This window comes from Natator depressus, chromosome 6 (genome assembly GCF_965152275.1).
Source record: "Natator depressus isolate rNatDep1 chromosome 6, rNatDep2.hap1, whole genome shotgun sequence".
NCBI classification, from domain to species: Eukaryota; Metazoa; Chordata; order Testudines; family Cheloniidae; genus Natator; species Natator depressus.
The window spans coordinates 13,146,435-13,167,781 of record NC_134239.1 but is presented as its reverse complement, the minus strand read 5'-3'; the positions used below and the strand labels follow the sequence as shown (position 1 = coordinate 13,167,781).

General features: G+C 51.3%; 1 protein-coding gene and 1 pseudogene across 1 annotated transcript; one reads left to right on the top strand and one right to left on the bottom strand.

Moving 5' to 3' along the window:
- Positions 1-1,588: 1,588 nt before the first annotated feature.
- On the top strand, positions 1,589-6,273 carry CNTF (ciliary neurotrophic factor). Its single transcript, XM_074956634.1, is given in 4 exon segments — positions 1,589-1,604; positions 1,795-1,943; positions 5,642-5,949; positions 5,951-6,273. Coding segments are annotated over 4 exon segments (633 nt in total). The 3' UTR covers positions 6,111-6,273.
- A 7,769-nt stretch (positions 6,274-14,042) lies between these two features.
- On the bottom strand, positions 14,043-16,741 carry LOC141989907 (macrophage-expressed gene 1 protein-like; annotated as a pseudogene).
- Between the last annotated feature and the right edge of the window lie 4,606 nt (positions 16,742-21,347).

Genomic DNA, 21,347 nt, shown 5'->3' with positions numbered 1-21,347 from the left:
TTTGATTGCTATAAGTCTTGTCCCACAGCAATCTCCACAGGGAGAGGGGGAGCCCAGGTAGCTACCTGAACCCAACTTGGGGAAAGGGTAATGTAAAATGTAATAATAAAGGGATACTCTGCTTTTCAACTCATTTTCTCTTAATCTGGGTAAGACATAACCAAAATAAATGTATAAAGGAAAACACAATAAAAGTTTTGTCTTGGTGCATGCAGCTTGTCTGCAGTGGTTGTAGTGGATTATCCTGGGATCACAGGGGAAGGGCATGGTTATGTATAAGCAGTGTGGGAGCTATTAGTTTTCAGTTACATTTGAGCAGGGTAAATATCCAATTCAATTCCCAGAGGACTGCAGATAAGCAGGGATGTGGGTGGTAAGGATGGATGGCACTAGTACCATGCCTGCTGGATGGGGCTTTCTCCCTTTGCATCAGGGGTTTGCATCATGGTCAAAAGTCTGGAAATCGGGTTGAGCTGTCTGCTGTTTGGTGACATGAGTGTGCAGGGGCTGTCTTCTGCCTGGAAGGACACAGTCACCACTAAAAGCATTGGGGCCCTTTGAATCTCAGGAGAGAGACAAGCTTTCCAAGTGCATATCTGGGTGCAAATAAACTCCTGCAGGTGTGCAGAAACAGAGCTGCACATGCTGTCCTGGATTTGCGAGCCCTTAGCTGAGGGCTCTGGGCCTGAGCTCCCACAATGTGAGTGGTGCTCTCTCCAGTCTCAGCTCAAGGGGAGGGAAGCAGCCCATGGTGACAGAAAACATCCATTGCCTCTGCAATGACGGGCTCAGGAGAAGAACCTAGTGGGGAGCGCTGGCCAAGATTGTAAAACCAGCCTAAAAGGGATGGCTTGGTTTTTCAAAACTGCTGAGCAGCCACTAGCTCCTGTGGACTGCCATGGAAAGTTATAAGGTGCTCAGCATTTTGGAATATCAAGTCACTTATTTAGATACCTATATTTGCAAATCTTGGCCCCTGTGTAATGGTTGTGGTCTCTGGCTGTTGATCAGACCACCTTTGCTGGACAAGAAAATTCAAGTGTGGATGCAGCATGCACGCTTATTTTCTCTTATATTCATTTATCTGGCTGTGATTTGTCATTGCTTAACATTAGCTAGTGAAATGACTACAGGTCTGGGAAGAGGGTTATGGGCACTAGACCTGGCTCAGCGTGATAAAAAAGAGTGAGAACTTCCCAGACAGAACCAGGAGGATGCAGGAAATAACAGATCGTATCAGGCTTTGTCTCACATCTCAGTGGGGGATTATCAGGAAACCCATTTGGCAACTGTATACAACAGGGGTAGTCAATACCACCGTGGGCCAACTCCCAATCGCCAGATGCTTTTGAACAGACTCCAGAATCTTTTTATTTACTTTTTTATTCTTTTCTCTGGAGTTTGGACCTTGACTTTACCTTGACCAAGAAATTTGGACCTTGACAAAAAATAGACTACCCCTCATACAAGTTGTGAGGGACGGATGTAGCTGCAGATGAGTGGACTAGAGCTGTAGGGAGACGGGCTGTGGGGGAGGAAGGGTGGAGTGAGTGGGAGACTGATTCTGGGCCAGACAACTTGAAGGTGCATGGAGGAGGGACATGGTAAGAGACGAAAAATCTGCCTTTGTCGATCTCCAAGGCAGATGTGTTCGGTCTCTCCCCAGGCCTCAGAGACAGAAGGGGGGGTGGGGAAGAGAGGCGCGTGAGTGGCTAATGCTCTCTAGAGCTGGAATGTGTGAGCTGAGCAAGGGATTTTTCTGGCTTGGCCGTGGCACAAACAGCCCTGTATGAGCTCTGTGGCTTAGCTGCCATCTGCATCTGGGACAGCCAGCTTTGGCCGAGCAACCCCCTGTGACCCTCCAACACCACAACCTCTGCAGCCACGCCATCCTCCTGGCTGGAAAGATCCGCTCCAATGTGGCCAGCCTCCTGGAGTCCTACGTGAGTCTCTTCCTCTTAGGCCGATCCCTCAGCTGCTCAAACTGCGACATCTCGCCTGGCAGCTGCGCACGGTGGCACCTTGCTCTGGCTCCAACACGGTCTTTAAAAGCAAAGGGAGTGGCTCTAGTTTGCACCCAACCCCCAGGCAGGGAGGTCATCTTCCCATACTGGATACGGATGCATGTTGGGTACAGGTTTATAATGAGCTGGGGGGCGGGGTATTCAGTCAATCAGCTCAGCCAGTGGATGGAATTTGCCAGGTGAGCAAAAGGGTCCTTGTGCAGCCTCATAGAGGTAGGGTGTAGACTGAATTCCTCCTGTGCTTTTCCACTCTCCTTGTTGGTAGGGAGATGAGTAATCAATGTCTCTTCCACCTGTTGCAGAGAATCCGGGCTCTTCTCCTTTGTCCTACTGCACCTCTAGTGCAGGTTCTGTTCTTTTCTATCACCCCTGAAGCAGAAACACAGCCACCTCTAAGGTAGAACGTGACTGATGCTTAAAAGCAGGCATCACGCACACCCTTCTGGGGACTGAACTAGCGAGATAAAGGTTGCTACGGCCTCATCACCACCCTCTGGATCAGGGAGAGAGGACATGTCACATGTTTCCCTTGTGCAGAAGTTGAAGCGGTCTCCAATTGACCCCTCAGTGGGAGGGAATGTACATCTGTGGGCGGTGTGGGAATTCAGGCAGGGTATGGGTTAAAGTTCCTGCCCTTCACCCCAAAATGCAGTGGGAGGTTTGGTGGGGGGGAGGCGAAGGACCTTGGGTTTTTCTCAACAGATGCTAGAGCTTGGTGGGGGGAAGGTGGATGCTAATATTCAAGGTGCCTCAGGCATGGCATCACCTTGTGGGCGCTGCTAGAGAAAGAAACAGTGCTGATGGCTCATGGAATCTGAGTCGGTCCTGAATCCGCTTTCCACCAGCACATTGGTGATCTGGGCTGGCACTATCACAGGAGCACGGGGTGCCAAGCTCTGGAAAAGCCCTGGTGTAAATTTCCCTAATCCTCACACCTTCCTTGAATGCTCCTGACTTTTCATCAGAGAGCTTTCCAGCAGGGATTTTATAGCCAGTTCTAGAGGGCAACTCCTGCAGAGCTCCTGCAATTTTGCTTTTCCATTGGTTTGGTGCTTGCTTAGGAGAGGAGTGACCCCCAAATTCATAGATTACACTGGAAGGGACCATTGTGATCATTTAGTCAGACTCCTGCAAAACACAGGCCAGAGGACTGCCCTGAAATCATTCCTGGAGCAGAGCTTTGAGACAAATATCCCATCTTGATTTAAAAACTGTCGGTGATGGAGAATCCACCACAACTCTTGATAAATTGTTCCAGTGGTTAATTACTCTCATCAGTAAAAATGTACTCCTTATTTCCAGCCTGAATTTGTCTAGCTTCAACTTGCAGCCATTGTTAGACCTTTCTCTGCTAGATTTAAGAGCCCATTATTTAGTATTTGTTCCCCATGTGGGTACTTAGACTGTGATCAAGTCACCCCTTAATCTTCTTTTTGTTAAGCTAAATAGATCTTGCTCCTGGAGTCTTGCTCCTTGCTCACTGTAAGGCAGGTTTTCCAATCCCTTAATCATTCTCTTGGCTCTTCTTTAATCCCTCTCCAATTTATCAACATCCTTCTTGAATTGTGGGCTCTGGAACCAGACGTGGTATTCCAGCAATGATTGTACCAGTGTCAAATACAGAGGTAAAATAACCCATCTCCTTGAGAGTCCATTTGTACATCCCAGGATTGCATTACTTCTTGTGGACACAGCATCGCCCTGGGAGCTTCTATTCAGTTGATTATCCAGCACCACTCCACACATTTTTTTCAGAGGCCTCTATCCTGTACGTATGGCCAGTACTGCCATGGGCAGCATCTAGGGGCTGGCTACTGTTTTCGCTGACAATAGGCCTTGAAACAAGGACTTCCAGAGCTAAACCTGTGACCTGCTACATCTTCAGCTAAAGAACCAGCCTGGGTAGGTGGAGACTGTAGCAGACCCATCTCCTCTGTGGATCAGAGACAGAGGGACACACAACACTGGCCAGTGGCTACCTCCTAGCTGTCCCAGCTAAGGGCTGACTAAAGCAAACCCAGAACAGCAGAAGCTAGGCCAAGGGCAGGCTATTCTGTCCCTTCTGCTGGGTTCACTAGCAACAATTTTGCAAACTCTTGTCTCCTCCTTGCTCAGTTCTCCATTATTCAGACAATGTGGAGCAGCCAAGGCCCAGGGCGGTGATGGTAGCAAGCTGGTTCATGATAAAAATTCCTCTTCGTTCCCTGGCCCTACTGTGGTCTGCCTTGGTGTACGAGTGATTGGTGACTGTGCCATTGCCCAGGGTACAATTTGGACTGCTGGACAATTGTTTCCCCTCAATACTCCAGCCTGGGGTGCCTTTTACACTGTCTTGATGTGAGAGCCGCCACTCCTGGTCTGTTCACACACAGCCTTTAGCATACAAAATCACCCCCAGCTGTATTACATGATTGCTCTGGCCAGCCACTCATGAATTACATACAGGGTAACACCAGCCAATTCCTAGTGGCAGACCTTTCACCAGAAATGTACATCTTGTACAGCCCAACACCCACTGGATGATACAAGCTCATAGAAAGGTTGTAATTTCATCAAAGGACAATGATATGCACAGACCCTGCTATCTCAAGTGGATGTTCCCAAACACTTCAATCCAAACAACAATGGTTTAGATAAAACAAGTTTATTAACTAAAGAAAGAGAGAGATTTTCAGTGATTACAAGTAATGAGGCATAGAATTCAGAATTGGTTACAAAGAAAATAAAAACATAACACCAGCTAATACCTAACAAGTTGAGTGAACTTAAAAACAAAAGATTTTTCTCAGTATATGCTTACAGCAGTCTGGTTTGGCTGAAAAGCCTCCCAGCCAGGACTCTTCCCCCAGTTCAAAGATGTTTCCTTTGTCTTTCAAGCTTTGTAGCTGTCCTGAGTAGAGATGGGGGGGGGAGAGAGGTGATTTGTGTTGTGTGTCCTCTCCATTCTTATACCCGTCTCCCCTCTTGGAGGATTACCTCTAACTGGGGTTCAGGCAACAGGCAGTCTGTTTACATGGAAGCTCCCAGTTGTCCTATTGTCAATATGTAAAGTATGCTTACACCCTTCTTCCTGCCACAGAATGGCCATTTAACTAGGTGACTGTCCAATTGATTATGCTGACATGTGGCCGGGGTGCCAGTGTGTCTTTGTCGCTGTAGAACTGGTTTGGGCCTGCCTTTCTAACTCTGGAACATATCACAGCAATGTTACACAGTAGAATCTTATAACTTTACATACAATGTTCCCACACATTTTACCTGGACAATAATGTTCAGCAGATTATGATTTTAAATACCATCTCACAAGGCATACTTTGTACAAAATTTATCATGGTCTTGTTAAAAGGGTGAACGTGGGGTACAGTCTGTCTCAGTGACACTGGGATTTCTCTTCTCCCTGGCATGAATTCTGGTTATCAGGAAAGGAGCGAGTGGTTGGCGTGGTGAGGACAAGTGAGTGGGTTTGGCTGCGGGGGCTGGTGAGGTGGAGTGGGTGGTTCTGGGCTGATGGTGTGGGGAAAAGGGGAGCTGATGAGGTGGAGAAGGGAGGGAAGTGGGTGGGACTAATAGGGGAGAGTGGAGGGCTGATCTTTCTGTTACTGAACCTCCCCCCTCAGGTGGAGAGGCAGGAGCTAGACAGGACCATCAGCCTGGACTCGGTAGAGGGTGTGCCAGGTCCGGCCATGGAGCAAGGGAGCGAGCTGACGGTGGCTGCGTGGTTGGGCGCCAACCTGCAGGCCTACCGGGCATTCCAGACATTGCTGGGTGAGGTCCTGGAAGAGCAGAAGTTTCACCTGACCCCGCTGGACACGGACTTCCACGCCTCCATCTAGTCCATCCTGCTGCAGGTGGCGGCCCTGGCCTACCAGCTGGAGGAGCTACTGGCGCTGCTGGGTCACGGCAGGCCAGCCTGGGAGGCAGCTGGCCCCAGGCCATCGCAGCTTGTTTGAGATGAAGCTGCGGGGGCTGAAGGTGCTGCAGGAGCTGGCTCACTGGACTGTGCGGTCCGTGCGAGACCTGCGCCAGGTTGCCAAGCACAGCCAGGGCTCTGGCACTGCCCATGGGAACCAGTCCCAGAAGGAATGAGGCCGTCTGCCTCCCTGCCACTGGGGTAGATGTGGCCTCCCCATCCCCCCTCCCTTCAGCAAGCCAAGAGCTGGTTTGGCGGGGGGGAGGGGTACCCTGCCACCCAAGGGCCAAGTCTAGACTCTGGCATCCTGCTCAGCCTCCTCGACAGCGTGGCCAGCTGGGCCATAGGCGGAACCTATTCCCAAACCATCTCTGCTGGCTCTGCAAGCCAGCTGGCTCTTCGTGGGGGGTGGGGGGGGCAGGCACCAAGTGGGCACTGGCCAGTGCCAAAGGGCTAATGAGCTGCTGTGGCAAGAGGCAGGATGGCCGGGTGGGGGTGGGGGAGCTCAAATCCCTGATGTGCCTGCTCTGTCCATTCCCCCCTCCTCTTCAGATGGGAAGGTGGGATGGCTCTGGCTCTGGGGTGGCTCAGCACAGGGTGGGGGGTGGGGAAGGGTATGTGTGTGGAGAGAGGGGGACAGGAGGTGTCTCCTGACTCCCACTTCTCAGCTTAGAAGCCGCTGGCCCCATTTGCTCACTGTGGGGAGGGAGCTGTGAAGTGGCTGGAGCCTGGAGCAGCTCCTGAGGGGTGGGGGCAGGGGCTGCCCTGCTGGGAAGAGGAGGTAGGGCTGCTGCAGGGATCCCCCTCTTCCCTCTCCCACTGAGCTGCCTCCCTCTCAGGGATATCCCTACACCCCCCACAGGGGTGTTCCCCCCCCCCCTCCGAATTTCCCCAACACCCCCCACAGTTTTGAGAACTAGTTACATGCAGTGATTGTTTGGAAATTTGAATTAAAATTGAAACATTAATACACACTTTTTAAAAGCATAGAACGTGTATCATAAAATATGTGTATCTGAAAAAGTATAATAGATTTGAAAAGTATGAACATAGACTAGCTTCTTTATACAGCTCTTGTTTTTTATGACCATGTCAGAGCATTCATTTCGGTGATGTTGGCCAACCTAATAATTTCAAATTATGATTTATAAGCAAAGTCTAAATGAGTTCTCCCTGACAGATAGTGATGAGTTGGGGGCTGGGGGGAAAGGCTTCAGGACCAGATTGCATTTACATTCACACCTAATCTACCTAGGTATCCAGCAAATAGAGCTGTGTTGCCCAAGTGATAGATTTTGGCTGGGGTTGGGTTACAAATCACTTGAATGCGGGGGGAGGGGAGGGGTAAAGAAATGTTGTTCTTATTGTATGAGTAAGGGGCAGTAGAACTGTACTTACCCTGTGCCGACTGAGGGCATCACGAGAGAGGGAGGGGGCAGGTGTTTTGCTTGATGGTCTGCCTGAGTCACAAGTACGATTTGACCTGCCCCTCTCCACTGTTTAAAGACAGAGCTGATTATGCTCCATGGATAGTCGGTTGTTGTGTTAAGTGACCGCTACAGCTGAAATCCCTGATAATCAGGTCTAAGTGCTTAGAGCTGCTGTGGGACAGTGTTTCTGTGGAAGAGACGGCCCAGTCTGCACTAGCCGCAAGGTTCCCTCACTGAGAGCTCAGCTGAAATCACTGAGAGCTGGTTGGAACCTCGAGAGACCAACTCGCAGAGGTCACAGTGGCAGGTGGCAGCAGAAGGTGACGGCGCAGGGCCACTGGCAACAGAGCGATGGAGTGAACGGTGGCACAACGAACAACAGTGGCCAGAGCGAACAGTGAGCAGCTGGAGGAACGAGCAAGGTGCCTTCTTGCCCCACACCTGGGAGGTGAACTGATGTGAAAGCACCTCTGAACTCTGAGTCTCCACTGACCAAGGACAACACCGGTGAGTGTTAATGAGGCTGTTACACAACACAGTTCATGCGAACAAACGTGGCCATGGCATCATACTTTCTATTTAAGCAGGAGATACCACACACTGCAAACTGGAGGCCAATGTTCAGGGCATTGTCACTTGTTCATCCTGAAGTTGAACACTGGTTCCAAACAAGACCAGCAAATGCTCACTATCTTTCTGCAAGAAACTCAACAGACTGGCTAGACGCATGTGGTGCAACAGTGAAAGAGTCAACGGTTGAAAAAGTGAAGAACTCTCTCACCACAATCAAAAAATTTGCATACATGGCTGATGAATGCACCAATGCAAATGGTCATCAAGTACTAAGGCATTGTGTACGTTATCTTGATGTCAGTGGTAGGCCAGTCGATGCATTTCTAGATGGTCAAGTTATAGAAGACAGATTGGCTGCATCGGTGACAACCCACATCTTAGAAGAGTTAAATGCTTGTCAGTTGGACCCCAAACAGATGGCTGCTTGTGCATTTGATAGAGCTCCAAACTTCTCTGGAAGACATGGTGGAGCACAAGCTTTGCTCAGAGAAAAGTGTAACCCTCGTCTCTCCTATACACACTGCAGAGGCCATCTTCTCCAACTAGCGCTAGTCTGAGCTGCAGACTCTTCAAAAGGCATTTAAAAAGCCATAAATTTAATGTCTTCATTATATTCTTTTTTCAGCAAGAGTCCAAAAAGACTGAATATCTTGGAAAATATAGAAGATACACTGGGACTGAAGTTCAAATTAGTCCAACCTGGGAAAACCTTCTGGCTTTCTCATGAGCGATCATTGGCTGTCGTGTTAAAATTACTCCAGCCATTATAACTGGCTTTGGAAAGTATCTACCAAGATGGGATGGATCTAAGTCATGAGACCGGTGATTTACTTTTACTACTATGTTCAGAGAAGACTATCGCCATTCTCTCTCTTGTAAGTCTGGAAGAAGCCAAGACTTCAGTCCAGAAGTTGACTAATGAAGGCATTTATATTGAATCCTTAAGTGAAGAGGACAAGAAGTGTTTGTTAAGACAACTGAAAAAGTACACAAACTTGATTCTTAAAAATCTACAACAGCGACTTCTAGATTCTACTCAACCTCTGCGTAGCTTTTACAGATCCCTGCCCTATAAAACACCGACAGTTGAGTGGAGTGAGGCACTACCAGCAATGGGGCTGCCGTGTGCTCAGGACAGAATAGAGACTTTGAACACAGAGTGGAATATCATACGACGAACGAATGAAGATTCGACTTCAACTTTTTTGTCATCACTAGCGGCTCAACCCAATCTTCGTGCTATGTTTCCTGGGCTGAAAGAAGTAGGAATTCATCTCTTGCTACTCCCAGTCACGACAGCTACAGTTGAGTGTTCTTTTTCATCATTGAATACGATTTTGTGTTTTGAAAGAAATCGCCTTCTGCCTGATCATGTGAATGAATTAATGAGCATGTCAATTGAATGGGGAGGGATAGCTCAGTGGTTTGAGCATTGGCTTGCTAAACCCAGGGTTGTGAGTTCAATCCTTGAGGGGGCCATTTAGGGTTCTGGGGCAAAAATTGGGGATTTGTCCTGCTTTGAGCAGGGGGTTGGACTAGATGATCTCCTGAGGTCCCTTCCAACCCTGATATTCTATGAAGGAATGGAAGTACCGGACACACGAGAAGCCACCAAAGATGAATGCATTGCATTCAAGAAGTTCAAATAAGAGTTGTGCAAAATTATAACAAGAAACCAAGAAGGATGTAGACGTCGTGCTTCATAGAAGGCTTGAGTAGCCAGCTTTAATTTGTGTGATGATGATTTTAAAATCTAATAAAATGGTCATGAAACATTTTTCAGTTTTTACTATGGTGCCATACAGCCCCCCTTCACCCTCACGGTCTCACCCCTCATCAGCTCTGACCCCCCCACCCCATTTCAATTCCTGGGGGAAAACACAGCTTGCCCCGCAGCTGATTCCAGCCATGGGCTCAGGCTGAGCCCTCGCACTGGGGAGGCAGGCATGAGAGGGAGACACAGCTCAGAGCAGATCAGATGTAGGTGGGAGTGGAGTGAAATCTCTGCTGGGGGGCGGGGGCGGGAAGCAATGTCTTCCAGGGCAGTGAGAGGGAGATGGGGGGCTTCTCTGAGACAGAGGGAGAAGGGTAGAAGGCTGGGGAGGAACCTGGAGCTGTTGCAGGGAGTTCTATCCACCTCCCACATGGTTTGAGGCCAGCTGAGGCCATAACCGAGTACCCACCTAGCACCATGTGTCCCCTGCCCTGAGATTACAGTTGCTCTATTTGATGGTCTTGCTACTGGGGGCTGAGCTCTTAAGGGAAGAAGGCCAGACAAGCTTCTTCATCTCACTGCCCCCCCGACCATGGAAGTTGGGGTCTCCTCTCCCGCCCCTCCCAGCCTTGGCTGCATTTAATCCAGTGTATTGGCACTTGGAGAGCTACCAGGAAGTAACGGCTCCTGCTTAAGGGGGAGACGGGGGCCCAAGACTGGTGGCGCTCCTGAGCTGGGGGCCATGTGCGGCTGCAGCAGATACTCCATGAAACCCACTAGGGCCTGTGCTGTTGCTGTTGGTTTGACATGATGCCCAGATGCTATGGTGATGGACAGCAGGATAAAACCCAGAGGTGGATGCTTCAAGGGTGTGAAAGTCAAGTGAGCAGCTGACCCATTCTGCCTGACGTAGGGCAGGTGGCTGAAGATGCTATAGGAGCTGGCTCGCTGAACCGTGAGAACTGTCTGGCTAGGACCTTAAGCCCTTTCCAGACCCTGATCCCCATTTTCCAGGTGAGAAAACTGAGGCATGGCATTGGGCAAGGTCACACAAGAAGTTTGCATCAGCCACAGGAGGGGAGCTGAGATCTGCCCACCTGTCCTGCCCCTTAACCATGTGACCCACAAAACTGGACTGATTGATCTGGCTGCTTTGGGGTCAGACACTCCCACCTGGAAGCTGTGAACAGGGAGGAGCAACTGCCAGGAGAGCCCTGCTGTGTCTGTTTTGGGCAGCCCTCAGGGTCCCAAAGTGGGTGTAGCCCTCAGTAAATTCCATTGAGGCTCCCAGGAAGACTGTTCTCAGCCTATACCCCTCCCCCACCCTACCCCCACACACACCCTCCTGCATCTGCTCTGGAGACGGGGCAAGAGCAGCCTCCCAATGTGTAGAGAAGGCTTGAAAAGCATGTTCTGTTTTGTTTGCCCTGGTTTTCCTGACTGCCTCCTTGAAGGGATGGTGAACAGTGGTAGGATCTGGCATGAAAGATCCAGATTAAGCATGAAGAGAAATGATTTTTATCCAGACTGTGGGTTGTTGTTTTAAGCATGCATTTAACTCAAGTGCTTTGCAAACAGGTGGGAGAGAAGAGCTCTGTTAAAAATAAATCAACTGAGAGCTGAAAATCCAGATCTGCGCCTTCCTTCCAGCTATCGTGCCCAACCAGGTACACCACTTTGATCCTGATATTTGGAACGTAAAACTCAAGCAGAAAAATAAACTTTGCATTTGTTTCTTTATATGGAAAAACAGCCCTTTCAGGCCTTTAAATCTATGTAGCTAACAAAGGGTTTTCTCTAGTTTTCATCCCTTACAATGTGCTACCTATGTGTTTTTCTACAAAGAAGTAAAAGAGACCATACCACCTTGCCACACATTCACTCGCCCACTCTCCTCCTCCTCTCACCTTTAACCACTATCCTTCTACCATGGCTGGGTTTGTACTATGTGGTTGAACTGTTCTATGAAATATTTTGACACATGTGAGATGGTCTAGATCTGACTGGTTTTTGGCTTTTTGCTTTTGAAAAATTAGAAGGAATAATTTAATCTGTGACTGGCGATATTTTAATACTGACCCATGAAACTTGGCGCTCTGTAATTTTACAATCTCACTTCACAATCTCTGCTTCTCGTAGAGGGGATCTTGGAGTGATTTGTTTTGGCCTGTAGAATGTTTTCTTATTTTTTCCTGAATGTAACAAACAGATGCAGAAAGAAATTGAACCTAAATGGCATATCATGATTTTGCTTTTTCACTCCCCAAAACATTGCTTTACCAATTTTTGTTAGAGACAGAGTACTTTTTTGTTTTTGGGGGGGTTTGTTTAGTTTTTGTGGACACATACAATATTTTGGACTTAGCAGGAGTTGAAATGTTTAGTGTAGTTTGGGGAGATCATTGCTGTCAGCTGTTTCATACTGAGGAAATAAGACATGGAATGTACCAAACAAAACTTTTGGTGGCTTGGGGAAAGGAAGGTGTGGAAAATACAGGTGGGCGGGGTCTTAATACCTCCCCTGGACCGCAGTGCTGGGCCTGCCTTAGCCCACCATGTCCCCTGTATACACATGGGAATGCAGAATAGTCAGCCCAGAACAGTGGTTCCTAAAATTTTCCACCCTGCGCCATATTCACAGGGATACACTCCCCCAGGATCACTGCCCTGGTGGGTGGTGGGGAAAAGATGAATATTTCTGCAGTGCAACCTCTCAAAACACTTTACAAATACAAGGAGTGAATCTGCCTCACTGCCCTGCCCAAGTATCACCCCATGGTTAACGGGGAAAACTGAGACACAGAGGTTAGCGGTCAAGGGGCTGCTGAGCAACTCAGAGCTGGGACCAGAAGGAAACTCCTGCTTCCCAGCTCTCAGCACTAACCATTAGCCTGTGCAGCCTCCTGGAAAGGGTTTGGCAGGGGGCCAGGACCTGTGCTGCCTGCTTGTGGTTGGGGCCTCTGTCAGACCCTCCCTTAGCACAGGGGGCAGTAATGTAAAGGGATACATCCATATGTGTGCAGCATTTATTTGGTTAGCAAAAAACCAACCATGCATGACCCAAGGACGGGTTTGAGAGAGAGAGACAGAGACACACACACACTCTACTTTGTCCGGGAAGAGGTATAAGGGTGGGTGTATGGCAATGTAATTGGCTTTGAGCTGTCCCCCCCTCCTCCCCTACAAATTACACCACAGCATCCATTTGTCCCTGCTGCCCACTCACAAGAAAAAACAACCAAACATAAAAGGAAGAGAGAGAACTATAATGAAAGCCCTGAAACTGTTTGGTGGGGTGAGCCTGGAACATTAACCATTAGAGTGCTGCAGTTTGGCCTCCTCAGGCTTGCTAACTTGCTCCCCAACCCATTCCCACCAGGGCCCATGTCTCCCAACGTCCCCTGCTGCAAACTCCCCCCTTCCCGTTTCCCCACCAAGCCCCCATAGCTGGTTGCCACCTACCCCAAGCTGATGGCTCTTCTGTTACTGGCCGCTCATATCCCCCCACCTCCCTGCCTCGCCATTACCTCCTCCAGTTATCAGCAAGCAACTGAAAATCCTTCTGTTCCCCACCACCTCCCCCTCCCCCACAAAATGCAACCTCCATCACAGCCCCTAACCCCCTCCTCTCCCTAGCACTGTCCCAATCTTCCTGTAAACTGCTGACAAGTAACCCTGATCCCCGACCCCGACCATCCCACAATCTCCCCCCAGCTGCCAAATCCGCCCAGTTTTCCTCCATCTGGAACCTCAGCATTGCTATAAGGGTCTGCAGGCTCGGGTCTGCAGGCTCAGCCCTGCCCCACAGCAGAGGCTTGTGGGCAGCTGTTGGGCAGAATGGCAGCCCCAAGAGAGATGGTGTAGTTCTGAGCTGGGGTGAAGGTCTCTGGCCAGGCTCAGAATCCCCTAGAGGCTGTTCTGGGCTGGTGGGGGTGGGCGGGATCCCCACATGGCCAATGCTCACTGGTTTCATTATGCTATTTAGTACATTTATCAAGGCCCAGCTCCTGGAGGCCCAAGAGTCCCCGAGATTCTCAGCTTTCGTTTTTTAATAACATTTCCAGCCCTGCAGGTGGCAGGGAGGTGCTCAGAACTGTGACCCCGCAACGCTGGCAACCCCCAGGAAGACAAAAGAAAAACAAATCCCTCAAAACATTATTTTAATCAATCTCATGATTTTTGAACCTGGGGGCTTGGCAATCCTGGGATCCATATGTGGCCCCTTCCCCTTTAAGAGGTAGATTTTCTCACTGGCAGACACCTACTTTCCTTTGTCCCTGTTGGTGGGTGGAATGGTGCCCCCCTTCCAGTAAACATAGGAATTTCCTTCCAGTTGACAGGGGGATCCTAGGGCTGTTCTAGACAGATGGGGCTTCTCTTAAAGATGCCGCTACTGTCCCTGGGTGCATCAGAGAGCTGTCTGAGCGCAGCCTGCAACACTAATGCATTCATGTGATTAAAAGCTACTGCTCCCCCAGCCTTGCCACGCCCCGTACCCCTCACCCAGGAGGTGTGAGCCATTCACAACTCACCCCAGGGAGAGTCCTTGGCCCAGTTCCCAGGCTCTCAGGCTGAGCCAGTCCCAAGAGACATTGTGGTGGATCCATAGCTCCCTTGCTCTTCTGCTAGATGGCTGGGGGGCTGTACCTCCTGGTACCCCCTGCTCTTGTACCTCCGGGTGCCATAGACAGCCACCGCAATAGCTGCCGCCAGGACAAGCGTCACGGCCACTGAGATGCCAGCCACAGCGCCCCCCGTGGGCCCCACGCTGGACTGAGCCTGGAAGAGCTGGGCCATCTCCCTTTCATCGGTGACATTGGCTAGCCGCCAGCGTCCACTGCCCTGCAGCTTCACCCAGGCCTGGCTGCCCTCTCCCAGAACCAGGATGGTCTCGGCCACGCTGACATTGGGGGACGGCCGGCGGAGGAAGGGTGGGAGCTTGATGGGAGCCAGCTTCTGGGCAAAGAGGCTCCCAGCCTGAAGGCAGTAGAGGATCTGGCAGCCGTCACTCAGATAGGCTTTGTGCTGGCTGTACCCCTGGGGGCACTTCATGGGGTAGGCAGTGTCAGAATCCTGGTAGAAGAAATCCTGAAGGAGCCCAGGGCTCTGTCCCTTCAGAGGTCCAGCCAAGGGGTTGCCGGCCTGGCAGCTGAAAAAGCCACCGAAGGGCAGGCCGAAGCGGGCGCCCATCTCGTAGTCGTCGCTCACGCACACCTTCAGCCCACCGAAGAGCGAGAGCGGGTAGAAGTAGGATGGGCAGGCATGGGCCCCGGTGAGTGGATTCTCCTCCCCGGCGCTGTACAGCCCCCCGAAGAGGAAGCCAGAGTCCTGGGGCACAGGGCCGGTGGCGGCACACCAGTAGGCTGTGAAGCGCACCGTGGTGGAGTAGTAGCGGACGCCGCACTCCTTATGGCAGCAGGAGAAGAAGAGCCAGCAGGAGTGGCACTGCTCGTGGCACTCAGCTTGGGGCTTACTGGCCGTGCGCTCCTCGCTGTGCAGCGCGATGGGTGTGAAGCCTTCTGGGCAGGAGAAGCCCCCCGTCAGTGGGTTCTGGGTGCTATATGGCTGGCACATCTCCTCCCCGTCCAGGCCCGACACCCCGCGGCATTCTTGGAAGACACCCCCGAAGGTGAAGTTGGTGCTGGCCCCCAGGCACGAGCCATCATCCACGTTGGCCTGGAAGTTGAAGTTGCTGGCGTCGGCCTTGACACAGCCTGGGTGGGTGTTGATGGCGTAATAAAGATGAATGGCCCTGTCCACCACAGCTGTCACCCTCTTGGCTGTGGGTGCCGGCAGCTCCGGCAGGGCTTCCGGGCTGATGAAGAAGGGCAGGGGCAGGCCGGCCCTACCGATGGCCACTAGGTGGTTGGGGATCCCCTCCTGCCACTTCTGGAGCGTGATGCCCGGGTAGAAGGGCATGCTGCCCCGGCTCTCGATGCGCGAGTCCACCGTGTTTTCTAGATAGCTCTTGGTCAGCTCATCCTGGACCTGCGCAGCGGCACCGATCCCCACGTTGACCTTGCCGAAAAAGGTGGCGGAGGCTGAGGCGGTGATGCTCGCCTTCTCGGCTACCTTGTCCTGCAGGAAGGTCAGTTTGACCTGGTCCTCCTGGATCAGGCTGGCTCCGGCCTCCAGCCTGGTCAGGACGTGGGTGCCATAGTTCAGCACCAGCAGCTCAGCGAGGTACGTGGCCGCCTGGCTGTGGTTGTTCTCCAGCTGGTTGCCGATGGCCAGGAGCTGGTGCCGGAAGCTGGGGTGGAGGGTGAAGGCCGGCTGGGCCTTCACCGAGTAGATGTGGTGCCGCACTTGCACCCGGGTGGTGACCGTCTGGTCATAGACATTGTGGGTCTTGGTCTCCTGGCACCCAGAAGAGAACTTTCCATTGAGGATGCCCAGGAAGGAGGCCTCAGCATTGATGGAGTGGGCAAAAGCGTCGGTGTAGGAGAGCCAGTCCTCGATCAGCTCGGCATTCACCTCCACCCTGCTCTCCCGGAGCGGCACCACTTCCACCTCATCCGGCAGCAGGTACTCGCCATCCTCCGTGGTGCGGCATTGCGAATAGTTGAGGCTCATCACTCGCCCCACCTCCATGTTGCGCAGGTTGTCCCAGCCCCCGCCTGGCAGCACCTCCAGCACACTTACGTTCAGGGCCCTCTTGCAAGCTTGGAAGCCGTCCTCCAAGGCGTCCACCCCAGCTGCCATCAGCAGAGCCCAGAGCCAAGGCACCATGGCTGCGCCGTCCTGTAGCCGAGCTTCCTTCAGTGGGACGCGGCCCCTGCTCCTCTTGTGTTCTCTCCCGGCTCCTCTCTCTCCCAAAAGCTGGCTTGACTCTTTCCCCAGTGGAGGTTCCTTTTCCAGGAAGTCTCTGATTTTTAAATGTGCACCAAAAAAAAGGAACTGTTAGACTGTCCAATGTCCTTCGTGGAGGCAAGGCCTCTGGGCGTGCCCAGAGCTAAGTCACCAGAGTAATCATCTGACTTACCGTCCCCACAAAAGAGGAAGAGAAACCTACCCCTGAAAAGTTCCCCAGCGAAAACACAACAATCTCTGCATCCCCAGCCCACACACTCCCCTGCCCATCCACACTCATCAGCCCTGCCACAGATGCTTTCAGAAAGTTCCCCGCAGCACCATCCCCTGGAGAGCAGATGAAAATAGACTGGTGTCAGCCCTTGGAATTTCCCGCCCCCATCATAGGCCAGTCAGAACCTGCCTGTGGCTGGGACACAGAGAAAAGGGGATTCCCTGGCTGCTGCAAACTCAGCCTGCATTGGCTTTTCCAGCTGAGAAATTTCCCTAGGCTGAGGAGGCCCCATGCCAGAGCAAAACTGAAAGAGTTGCACAGTGTGGAGCAGCCACGCCTGGAGCAGGAAGACCTAGAGCTGTGGGGCTGGGAAGCAGAGGGTGGGGAGGCATCTGGCAGCCCTTTGCTGATCTCAGCTGAGGGGGATGGGGAGGCTCCTGTAGGGCTGCAGGGGGCAGGAGGAAGATGGGAAAGTGGTGTGATGTTGCAGGCTCAGTTGTCCACTGCCTTGCTCTGACCCTACCCACTAGGGCAGTGCCCCAGATCTCTGCCCACCTTGAGCACAGTGCGCCCTGGGCTCTGCCTGTGGAGGGGTTAAGCCCCAAAGGCGAAGTGCCTGCGCCCTAAGGGACGTGGATAGCTAGCAAAATTCTACCCTTCTCCTGCGCTGAGCATGGGTAAAAGAGGAGCCCTGGGGAGCAGACCTCCTGCTCAGTAATGTCTCCCATGGCTGTCCAGAATGGGGCCCAGGCCACACACCCTTTCCTTGCTCCCCTCCTCCTCACAGCTGCCTCTTTCTAGCAGACAATCAAGGCCTGGCCCAGAGGTCGTGGGCTGTGCCTTAGTGTGAAAGAGCAGCTGGGTTTCCTTGCACATGGCTGCATGGGGCCGCAGGCGAGAGGCCCTGGGTCCGGGGCCAGAGAGGGAGAAAGCGGTGCAAACAATTGCTGGGGAGGTGAGCACTGAGGGGCAGACTGGTGCACGAGCCTGGCCCTAGGACAGCCATTGCCGGGGAATTTCCTGGCCTTGCTGATCTACTCCACAGCTCTAACAGTGCCCCTCAATTCTGATCCGCAGCCCCCTGCTATCCCAGCCCTGGCCTCTCCACACACACAGCTCTAACGGTGCCCCTCAATCCCAACCCACAGCTCCCTGCTAGCCCAGCCTTTGGCTTCCCTTCCCCAGCTCTGCTGGTGCCCCTCAATAGTCCAGTGAGAGAGCCCTAAAATAATCAATATGGTAACTCCTGTGTTGGCTTCCAACCTGCTGTTTTCAGTAAAGTCTCAAGCTAAAAACACAGTGTATTTTCCGCAGCGACCTGTGATTGGAACAGACATGGGGTCACATCCTGCAAATCTCCCCCATCTCCAGTCCTGGGGGCTGGAGGTGGCTTAGCAGAGACACCAGAGGGTGGTATGTTAGGGGGCTTATTCCTTCACCCTTTCACTTTCCTGGTTCTTCTCACATGAACAGAGAGCAACAATACCCAAAGTCCAAAGGTGCAAACAATTCAATGTTTATTGGGGTGAACTTCCAGCAAGCAATGATTCCAATTTCCTTCCTTAGTGTCCCCATTCCCAGCTCTGACACCACAGAGCCTTACCTGTGGTCCTCTTCCCATTCCCACCACCTTAGCAAAACATTATTCCAATTCCCCCCCTTACTTCCTGATTGACTGCAGACTATATAGTAAAACTTTGAGTTCTGCTTAGCTATACCTTAACCAATCATTTTACTGAAATTTAACTAACCAATCCTAACATATTGTAACATGATTATCTAACCAATTATATCCCACCACCTTAATTGGTTTACACCCAACAAAATTAATTATACAGCAGACAGAAACAATCACAGAACCAGACAGAGATTATACAGACAAACAATAGAGAAATGAAAAGAAGGAGGAGAACTTGTGGCACCTTAAAGACTAACAAATTTATTTGAGCATAAGCTTTCGTGGGCTAAAGAAGTGGGGACTACAGTGGTAGAACAACAATGAAATAAGGATTTCACACCTTAGCTATCGTTAAGTAAGTTCTTGCCAGCAGGATGCTGTCAAACTAAGTTTTCTTTAAATCTTCTAGGCTCTCCCCTTTCTCTGAAGGTGATAAATCGAATCACCTTTCTAACAGCCCCAGATTGCCTTATTTCCATGTGACTAGTTTGAAATGTGAGGATGTGACCATAAATTTCCCAGCTTATGGCTGCCCCTGCTGCTTAGCCAAAGGCCTTAGTTTAAGAACAGGGCCTCAGACTGTCACAGTGAGAAAAGGTCCTTACACAGGCAGACAGTGATTTTAATTCTTGTTTTGTACCTCTATAACTAGCTAAGTGATAAGAATACATCTAAATTCTTAAAGTATAGGCCTTTATAGACAGGCCTGAATATCTATATCCTAACATGGTAGCGTAGCCTTGTTCTTACACTTTGTCACCACTGGTCTGGCTCCTGCTGCCTATAGAGTCTCATTGGCTGGAACTGAAAAAAGTCGAGGAAAGATGGTGAGTGCAGCACCGAGTCACGAGGGGGAAAAGTCCTTCTGAGAGCCTCGTGTCAGCAACATCCTCTGCAGGCTGAGTGGCTTTGTGGATAAGATGTGGCCCAGCTGTGGTACAAGAATTGTCCAAACTCTGATGAGCAACTATGGTGTGTCTGAGCCACATCGCTGGAGCCGACCCTGCTCAGCTTTGGTTAAAAGACATTTGAAGGTGAAAGGGGGTTTAACTGGAGATTTATGTGTGCGCATGCATAGGTGTGAAGCGGGGGGATCTAAAATGAAGCTTTCAACAGAAAAGTAAAACTCGGGACCAGATCCTCAGCTGGTGTAATTCAACATAGTTCCACTGCAGCTCAGCTGCAATGAATCCAACAGACTTCACTGATTGACTCCAGCTGGGACCTGGCCCATGGACTCCAATGGAGCTATGGCCGATTGACACCAGCTGGAGATCTCTTTTATGACTGTGCAATTGCTCCCCCAGAACAACTACAGTTTTGTTTTAGGGTGGCAGGTGAAAGCATCCCAGTGCAGCCAGAGCCTGAATGTGGCCGAGGGTCAGTCAGGGTGGGAAGGTGGCATCATTAACTCAGATCTGCTCTAAGGCTTACCCCACAGGAAATTGTTCACCCTCCCTCCTGTCCGATGGCCTCACTCATTCTCTCCAGCACAGCCCCTGACCTTCTTGCTACATTTCAAGGGCTTCCCATGGCCCACTGAACAACCAGGCTATTGTCTGTGATGCAGCTGGATGAAAACAATCTCCCCTGGCTTTGATTCAGAGACATGTGCGTGTGTGAATTGCTGGTCTGCAAAGAGGGTGGTCCCCAGAGCAGAGAGCACATCAGCCACCCGCCATGGCTTTTCTGCACAGTCTAGATCATAGACCTCTCGCCTTCAGTGAGGAAGGATGGAGTGGGGAGGGTTGGTGAGGAGCTCCCCACAAAGCCACTTATGCAGCTGTGAAAGGTGCTCCCTGCTTTGGCTGCTGTTGTCAGATGGTGTGCATGTGTGCTCTCTCCGTATGCTGTACCAACCCCACAGAGAGCGGGCTTAGCAGTCCTCGGTAGTACTACCCAGAAAAACCACAGACTCCGTTCGGTGGCGAAGGCACTTGGCCGGGTTTATTGCCGATGAAGCGCGCTACATGTATGCCCCGTACAATGGACTCAGCTCAGTCAGCAGCGGGACTGTCTGCTGCCCCCTAAGCCAGACAAAGGTGCCCCCCTATGATTTCTCTTTTATACATTGAGACAAACAAATTATGTATTACACTCCTGGCATGTTACCAACCCTATCCAGTGCCTGGTACTTCTTGGGAGTGCCTGTATTTTAGTAATGCTCACCGTGCCTTTGCCCAGTTCATGTTACGGACAGCAAACTTGTAAGCAAGAGTCTGCTTGATGACAGGGCCTGACTTTTGCTCATAGCCTGGCTTTTGCTGACTTTGGTTCAGATCTCAGGTCTTGCACCAGGCCCAGTGCTCCAGGCTCTCTCTCTCTACTACAGCTGGAGGGTGTGGGATTTCCTTGGGAGGCCCTGGTGTGACCCCCATGATCCCTTGTGGACCAAAGAGACTTGGAACCTGTGTTATTGGGCACTGTGCCTTTAAGGACTGAGCTTCTCAGACAGAAAACCTGGGCAGGGTGCTGGGAAGCTTTTCTTACACAGCCAGCTGGAACGGGACACAGCGGGAAGCAGAGCTCTGGCAAGCCCCTTAAGCACTGAGGCCCAGATCCTCAAAGGTATTTAGGTGCTTAACTCCCACTGATTTCAGCAGGAGTTAGGGGCCTAAATTCCATTGAGGATCTGCACCTAAGTGTTCACTGAACACCACAGAACTGGCCCCTGAGCCTTCCCAGGGTCTCCCAGCACCCATTGCTCCTGGTCCAGCCCTCAGGTTCTCCCAGCAGTGGGCAGGGCTAGGTTATTTAATCAAGGTTCCTAGTCCCTTTGCGGTGGTGGTTGAGTTAGTTCCATTTCCTGATCTGACAGTTTCCCCTTTCCCAGGATGAGTGGGGGCCTCCGCATACCTATCAGAGCCCAGGGGAACATCCTAACCCCACTTTTCACCCCCTAGGCTGCTCCCCATCTTTGTCAGAGCTCCAGGGGTGTACTGTCTCTACACACAAATCCCATTGCTCTAGGGCTTCCCCATCTCAGTGGGAGCC